The 8,636-nt window shown below is 39.5% G+C and overlaps 1 protein-coding gene across 1 annotated transcript; it reads left to right on the top strand.

Moving 5' to 3' along the window:
- Nucleotides 1-7,070: 7,070 nt before the first annotated feature.
- Nucleotides 7,071-8,006, top strand: LOC101539514 (olfactory receptor 4S2-like). The gene has a single exon (XM_004609523.1). The coding sequence runs from the start codon at nt 7,071-7,073 to the stop codon at nt 8,004-8,006; it is 936 nt and encodes a 311-aa protein (XP_004609580.1).
- The last annotated feature ends 630 nt before the right edge of the window (nt 8,007-8,636 follow it).

Below are 8,636 nucleotides of genomic sequence, written 5' to 3' on the forward strand. Positions count from 1 at the left end.
AGACCATTGATATTGAGAGAGATTATTGTCATGGGGTTTTGTGCCATCTTTCTGTAGGGGTTTGTTGTGCTTGTAGGGGTTTTTCTTGCCTTACAGGAGCCCCCTCTAGTCCTTATTTTAGGTTTGGTTTTGAATCTATGAAGTTCCTGATCTGTTGTTTATCTTTAAAATGGTGTATTGTTCCTTCAAGTTTGAGTGAGAGTTTAGCTGGATAAAGTATTCCTGGTTAGGCATTCATTTCATTGAGTTTTTTCACTATATCCCACCATTGTCTTTGGCTTGGAGGTTTTCCTCTCATAGGTCTGCTGTAAATGTAAGGGGTTTTGCTTTGTATGTGATTTTCTTCTTTAACCTTTCTGATTGCAGTATTGTGTCTCTATCCACGGTATCCATCATTCTGACTATGATATGCCTTGGAGTGTTTTTATCAGGGTCTCTTCTAGCTGGCACCCTTCTGGCTCCTTGGATCTGGATGCCTGCATTCTCTAGCTCTGGGAACTTTTCGGCAATGATTTCTTTGACTGTGGCTTTTTCATTGGGGTTGCCTCCCTGCCCTTCTGGTACTCCGATGATTCTAATGTTGTTCCTCTTGAAATCATCCCCTATGACTCTGATTCACCCTAGGGCTATTTTGGGGTCTCTTCTCATTGTTTGTTGTTGCTTGTAGGCTTCCTGCAGTTCATCTTCAAGCTCACTGATTCTGTCTTCCGCTATAGCCATTCTATTGTTGAGGGCACCCACTGAGGTTTTTATTTCATCTACTGAATCCTTTTTTCATGACACTTCTTTTTGTAACTTTTTTATTTCTGCTCTCATTTCTTCCTGTATTTTCTCGGCTGTCTGTTCCATTGTTTCTTTAATGTCCTCCTTTAATTTAATGGATACCTGTTCCATCGTTTCTTTGAGTTCATTGAATATCTTTAGCATTTCATCTCTGAATTCTCTATCGGAGAGCTCACATTTGTGGGAAACGCCTTTTGAGGCTTCTGGACTCCTTTCATCATCCTCTCCTTGTGGTGGGGATTTGAGCTGTTTCTTCATGTTGTTGCGGTGGTATGGAGGAGAGACCTTTGAGTTCATTATGCCTATTCCCTCTTGCTGTGAGCAAGGATTCTGGATGGGCTTGGTGGATGGTGGTTGCCTTTTTATTTTCCCCTTCTAGAACATGTCCTTCCTCTCAGATGTTCCTCTGTTTCTTACGTGAGGCCTCCAGTGATGCTTTTGGAGAATGTGCTCTTTTATATTGGGCTTATACAGCTTGTACAGCTGCTTGTATTCATTGGTATTTTGGTGAAATTGGAATAGACTAGCGGCCAATCGGCCTACTTTGTTTGGGATAACTAGGATGCTACTCACAGACTTGGGTAATAAAGATAGTCTATTGAGCTATCTCTCTGGCAAATATATTCAAGTTTTAATCTGTTGAGATGTGACAACAGATTGCTGAGTTTGAGGAAAATAACTGCAGCGGGCTCAAAAGAGGTCTCTCCCACTTCAGCAGAAGCCACGCCCCCTGAAAAATAGGCCACACCCCTGCTACGCTGTAGCTGGATCAGAGAAGCTGTCTGGGACGTGGGAATGGCGGGTTGGGGGAGGTCACACACCTGGGCCAGAAGAGAAAACAGCTGCAATGCTGGGGAACGGTGTGCCACCAGCCAGGGTGGAAGTCTGGGGCCTGTTTTTTTAGATTCTGTGTGTAAATATTGTATTTGTTTTTTCCCACCTGAAAAAAATGTTTTTGGAAGTAGGGAAAGAAAAAAAGAAAAGAAATAAGGAAAAATACAAAAACAAACAACCAGAAAAGACTAGAAAAGAGCAGAACAGGATAAGGAAGAAAGAGAAAGAGAAGAAATAAACATGTGACACAGTCTTTAATTGCAAAAGATATTTGAGAGGAGAATCAGCACAAACAGGAATACCATTGTCAGTCATTTTCTAATCTAAATCATCACTTAATTTACAACCTAGGTATTATATATCACAGGACAATAAAATGTTGCCAACAACAAAAAACTCTTATATTACAAATAATTATTTTTGCTTCTGAAATCACTAATCAAGGTAAATGTTATTTGAGTTAGTATATTTTTCTTGTTAGGGTTGAGTCATTCAAAGAACTTTAGGGTTGACTTGAAAGCTCACACACTAATTCAGAGATAGATTATATACTCAATTTCAGACATGCAACGCCCAGTTCTAGTCAAGCTCCCTTGACCTGAATCCCTTAAAAACTCATTCATGTAAGGCCAGAGAGATAGTATGATAGATAGGTCACTTGCCTTGCACACAGCCATCCCTGGCCTATGTAGTCCCCTGAGCCCTGCCAGAAGTTATATCTGAGCACAGAGACAGTCCCCTGAGCACCATCAACACTGCCCAAAGCCAAACCAAACCAAATCAAAACAAAAGACAAATTTGAAACAAAACAAAAACAAAAAACTTCACTCATTAGGTAATAGGAAAGAGGCAGTGGTTTTTTTTTTTTTTTTTTTTTGCTTTTTGGGTCACACCTGGCGATGCACAGAGGTTACTCCTGGCTCTGCACTCAGGAATTACTCCTGACGGTGCTCAGGGGACCATATGGGATGCTGGGATTTGAACCCAGGTCGGCCGCGTGCAAGGCAAACGCCCTACCTGCTGTGCTATCACTCCAGCCCCAAGAGGCAGTGTTTTTATTATTCCACACAACTATTTTTCTTGCATACTTACAGCAAATAAATAATTTCTCTTAGTAATTTTATTTATTTGGTGATTTTTATACATTTTATTTTCATAAAGCAGTTCATAATAGTTCATTACAGATAATATTCAGACCCCACCAGTGAGCATCTCACCACCACAATAAGAGGAAAGTGTGTGAAGGTTGTTGTATTTCATTCTGGGGTCATTTAAGCTCATGTATTAATAGAACATGAGGAAGTATGTTAAAACCAAACAAATGTGTGGTACTTTAGGTACATCAGTGGACTAGAATATAAGAGGACACGTGGCCGCAAAAGCACTTCAGGAAACATTGCTCTCTTCTGGGAACTCTATTTTATAGTCTCTGAATCTTGGCCATTGATGAGATTACATGGTGTGTGTGGGGGGGATGGCGGTGTGGGGGGTGGGAGGTTGCAGTTTGTGATTGTCAAGCTACTGGAAAACTGGGGAGCTGGGTGGAGAGGGCCCAGTCCCGATCTGAGTGAGCTTGGAGATCTCAGTCATGGGTCCCTCATACCTGGGTTCCTCTGTTGGTTCCTTCATGGGTGAGGCTCGTCCAAGTGTGTGGAGAGTGGCCTTGAACATGGCTGTGGCTGGGTTCTGGAGGTTTTTGGCTGCCGGAGCTCTGCTTGGGGTGGGGAGGGAAACTCAACCCGTCCCCCTCCAAGGTGCCCCAGTGAAGACAGCCTGGCACGGGGTCAGGAGATTTTGCAGTAATTTTATTAAAAAATCTTTTTTTGTCAGTTAAATGATCAAATATAGTTATTGCGAACATCACCCTATTTCTTCCTTTGATCAATCTTTGAGCAAATTGTGCAAAACTGAAAAAAATCATCTGAACTTGCTTCTTAATTATTTGCCAACTAGACCTCAATATAATTTTACAAAGTGTCATTTGGGTAAATGTTACATTATATTTCTTCTGCCTAATACTCTGCAGCTGCTACCCAGTCACTGTCCAAGTAATTCCCATAGGGTTGTGATGAAACATAGAAGATAAAATTGCTGGTGGTTTCTATTTCTTGGCAGCCAGGATCACAGGAAGTTCCTGTGGATGAATCTCATAGCTATAAAGGCATACATTAGAGAGAGAGAGTCAGAGAGACCGAGAGATTCGGTAGGTGTCAGATTCAGAGAGAGAGACTTCATAATCTATAGGTATAATCCTTTTGATACATACATAAGAGAAAAAAAATCACTATTCAGTCTCATATTTTCCTGTTGTGAATATTTGGATATAGATTCCATTTTTTGTCTCAGTAAGGTTTATTTATCCAGGAAGATTTCAGGTTTTCCAAATTCATGTCGTGGGACCATATTCAAGAAGGCAGCAAAAGTAAGTTTCCCATCTGGAATGACAAGTTAATGATTAGTGAAAAGGCATGGATACTTTTAAGTAGAATTGATTCAAATTTTATTCCAAGACAGATAGACATGTTTAAATTCTTTACTCATTTTATACTGTATGTTCTGGTAACTCAATCAGATAATTCGGGAGCTAGAGTATTATAGCTTAAATGTGTATTAATATTATTAACCCCTACAGTTCTTTCTTAGGGTAACCCCTAAGGTTTTTTTTTACTAAGATCAGTATAGAACATTATGTACCTTAAAGGATTTAATGAGAACATTCAAAGGTATTACTCTAAAATGAAAAAGGAGTAGGGTTTTATTAATCTTTTCATACTATCCACATAGTACTAGAATTATCTCAATAAATATGTGAAACAATAACTAAATATTGGTGCTTTGTAAACATTATATATGTACATATACATATATAATTTAGATTGTGTTACATTAACTCATTTACAGATTCTTTTTTTTTCAAACTTTTATCTTTTTGGGGAGGGTGTTTGGGCCACACCTAACAATGCTCGGATTTCTCGTGGCTCTCTACTCAGGAATTATTCCTGGCAGTCTCAGGGATATGGGATTCAGGAGATTGAACCCATCTGCAAGGCAAATGCCCTATCCATCGTACCATGGCTCTGGCCCTGGTTCTTAAATTTTTTTAAAAATAAAGACCTTATCTGCCAAGACACTAATACACAAAGAACTTACTATAGGATGGTTTGCTGTTAGGAAAGCGATTTGAAAAGATTCCTGAGCACAGAGTCTGTTTTCTGGCCATGACCCCAAAACAAAAACAAGAAAAAAGAAAAAAAAGAAAGAAACTATCCTCTTTTCCAGATGATTCTATGAATGTCAATTCAAGTATTAATTTTATTTGGAATAATTCAGATGGATTCTCAAATTAAATAAAGAAGCAACCTTCTTTCTTTAACTCCATACTTTACATTACAACTATTAGTATGTATTTTTTAGGCAACATTTTACGTATTTCAAATTGACTGAAGACTCTTGGGTGACTAGCAAAAATAATCAGTATTATAGAGATTCTGATTCAAGAGTTTAGATATATGATCCCGATGTTTCTGAAATCCTACCAATAAAATGATCATGACTTAGAGTTGCACTGTAGCACTGTCGTCCCATTGTTCATCGATTTGCTCAAGTGGGCACCAGTAATGTCTTCATTGTGACACTTGTTGTTACTATTTTTGGCATATCGAATATGCCACGGGTAGCTTGCTAGGCTCTGCCATGTGGGTGGGATACTCTTGGTAGTTTGCCAGACTCTCCGAGAGGAACAGAGGAATCGAACCCAGGTTGGCTGCGTGCAAGGCAAATTCCCTACCCACTGTGCTATCGCTCCATCCCTTATTTCTTTTATGTCCATTACCTTAACCTTGACAGCATTTTCTCACAATGGAGGACTCTAGAGTTAATCGAAGTGAGGGAAAATGGGTGAAGCACATACAGTACACAAGAGGCAGAAATGTAAATCAAGTCCAGTTTTTCTTTCTTTAAGTTCTGTGATATGTCTCCCAATAGTAGATACATCTTGGGTCAGAGACTTGGACTAATTTTATGGAGCTGGGAATTATAGATAAAGTTGAATTAATCATTGTCCAGGGAAAGAATGAAGCTGCTACCCAAGCATCATTGGATAGCCTCACTTGAATTCTTATTATTACTTCAATCAAATATTGTGTATGATAGGGGGAATTCTAGCAGTAGCTGCATTTTCTAAAATTTTGACATCCATAGACATACATGTAATTTGAAATTAGGAGATGAACATAGTCAGAGGATAGTGTCCTAAGATGGTTTCTATTTAAACTTCTATTCCAGACAATCTCCAACATTGGTAATGACAATTGCATATTTACTTAGAGTGTGCCAAGTACACAAATGCTGTTTGTAAAACCTAGCTTAATATTCCAAATACTTACATGTTATGTACTATTGTTACACACATTTTATGCTCCATAAAACTAGCAAAGGGAGTTTAAGTAATTTTCCTAGAGTTGTAGTGCTAGTAAGCTGTAGAACTGGAATTTGAACTTTGGCAAGTTTCAGGCTTCTTTCCAATAAGTTACCTTCACCACATTTCATTGCTTGCTTTCCTCTGCCATGGGAGTGAACTTTACTTATGACCTCCCAAATTATTCAAGAACAATTGCAACTCCTCAACTTCATTTGCAAAAATCTTTATGATATGAGCAGAAATTTCTTTTAAATCATATATGTCAATATTTCCAATTATAGAAAACACGTTACCATTCCCAGCATAAGGTGCTATGATGATTTGCTTATTTTATATATTCTATTAGCTAGTCCTGAAACAGCCTTTTTATACAACCCATTTTTCTGGCCCATACCTTACATTTTAAAAAATAATTAATTTAAGATTTTATGTTCTAAAGTATTTTTGATGAAAGAGAAAGAGGAAAGAGAAAAGAGAATGGAGGCATGGTTGGGAAAAATATTTTAAATCCAATAGACAATTCTCTAGATTCTTGTTTGAGAGAAAGTAATTAAAGGTCTAAGTGTAACATAAGATGTGAGTCAATAATGTAGCAAAAATGTTTTATTAATAAGTTTAAAGAAATACTTTTCTTTGCTATATTTATTGGGCTGGAGCGATAGCACAGCGGTAGGGTGTTTGCCTTGCACACGGCTGATCTGGGTTCAATTCCTTCGCCCCTCTCAGAAAGCCAGACAAGCTATCGAGAATATCTCGCCCTCACAGCAAAGCCTGGCAAGCTGCCCATGGCATATTTGATATGCCAAAAACACAGTAACAATAAGTCTCACAATGGAGACATTATTGGTGCCCTCTTGAGCAAATCGATGAGCAACGGGATAACAGTGATACAGTGATACTATATTTATATTTGTCATTGGAAATACTTTCATAAGATGGTTCCTGTTCAGTTTTCCCTGCGTACAGCGGTCTATAACATTTACTTAATTTTTCAGAGAACCAGAGTCACTCAAGCAGTCCTACCTGGGTCCCCATGGAAGTGGCCAACAATGTCACAGAATTTATATTTCTAGGACTTTCTCAAGATCCTGGAATGCAACTGATGTTCTTTTTCCTATTTCTCCTCTTCTACATGGTGATCATGTTGGGAAATCTGCTCATTTTGCTTACAGTTGTTTCTGATCACCGACTCCACACACCCATGTACTTCTTCCTTAGTAACCTGTCTTTTGTAGACATCGCTTATTCTTCAGCCACAGCACCCAAGATGATTGCAGACTTTATTTCTGAGAAAAAGACTATTTCCTATTGGGGCTGTGTCGTCCAGATGTTTACCTTCCACTTTTTTGGCTGTGCTGAGATTTTTGTTTTGACCGTCATGGCTTTTGACCGTTATGCTGCTATCTGCCAACCCCTCCGTTACACCACCATCATGAGTGCCAATACTTGTATTGCGCTGGCATCGGTGTCCTGGTTAGGAGCCCTGGGCCATTCTTTTGTTCAAACCCTCCTGACCTTTCAATTGCCCTTTTGCAATGCACAGGTCATAGATCATTACTTCTGTGATGTCCATCCAGTCCTAAAACTTGCTTGTGCCGATACAACTCTGGTAAATATGTTGGTGATTGCCAATAGTGGTCTCATCTCCCTGGGATGTTTCCTCATTCTTATGACCTCCTACACAGTCATTCTGTTTAGTCTTCGAAATCGGTCTGCAGAGAGCCGCCGCAAGGCTCTCTCTACCTGTGGGTCTCATTTCACTGTAGTAACTTTATTCTTTGTCCCATGTATCTTCATTTATCTCCGCCCATCGACTACTTTCCCTCTGGATAAAGCTGTATCTGTATTTTATACTACCATCACCCCCATGCTCAACCCACTGATCTATACTCTGAGGAATGAGGATGTGAAGAATGCCATGAAACGGCTATGGAATCGCAAGGTCTTGAAGGAAACGCAGAAAGGATAGTTGGTCGCAACTGCAAAATGTGAGAATTAACTGACAATTTCACTGTTTTATAGCATTCATAACTTTCAAAGATTTTCTCTAAAATCCAACAATCTTGTACTTTTCATTTAACAGGGAGTAATTTGTGGCAATATCATTCCCCTGTGTTTAGGTGGACTTGAACTTAAGCCTTTCCAGATCGGCAAGGTTTATGTTCCCCTTCACAGTGGCTACATGAACATCCCTACTCAGTATCGCACTTAACAGCTTTGTTTTTCTTCTATTCAGTCTGTATACTAAGCTATAATTAAATTATTTATAATGAGGTAAAAAGCATAAAATATCTTAGAGAAATTCAAATGATTTCTCCCAAAAGAAGAAATTTCAGTTTCTCAGGAGTTGCCTCCTTGCTGTCCCTCTCTCCTCCCTCCCTCCCTTCCTTCTTAACTCCCTTCCTTCCTTCCTTCCTTCCTTCCTTCCTTCCTTCCTTCCTTCCTTCCTTCCTTCCTTCCTTCCTTCCTTCCTTCCTTCCTTCCTTCCTGCCTTCCTGCCTTCCTGCCTTCCTCCTGCCTTCCTCCTGCCTTCCTGCCTGCCTTCCTGCTTGCCTTCCTGCCTTCCTTCCTGCCTTCCTTCCTGCCTGCCTTCCCTGCC

The sequence above is a fragment of the Sorex araneus genome, chromosome 3 (assembly GCF_027595985.1).
Source record: "Sorex araneus isolate mSorAra2 chromosome 3, mSorAra2.pri, whole genome shotgun sequence".
In the NCBI taxonomy this organism is placed as follows: Eukaryota; Metazoa; Chordata; class Mammalia; order Eulipotyphla; family Soricidae; genus Sorex; species Sorex araneus.

Coding starts and splice junctions, on each gene's coding strand:
- LOC101539514 (XM_004609523.1), top strand. CDS start 7,071: ATGGAAGTGGCCAACAATGTCACAGAATTTATATTTCTAGGACTTTCT.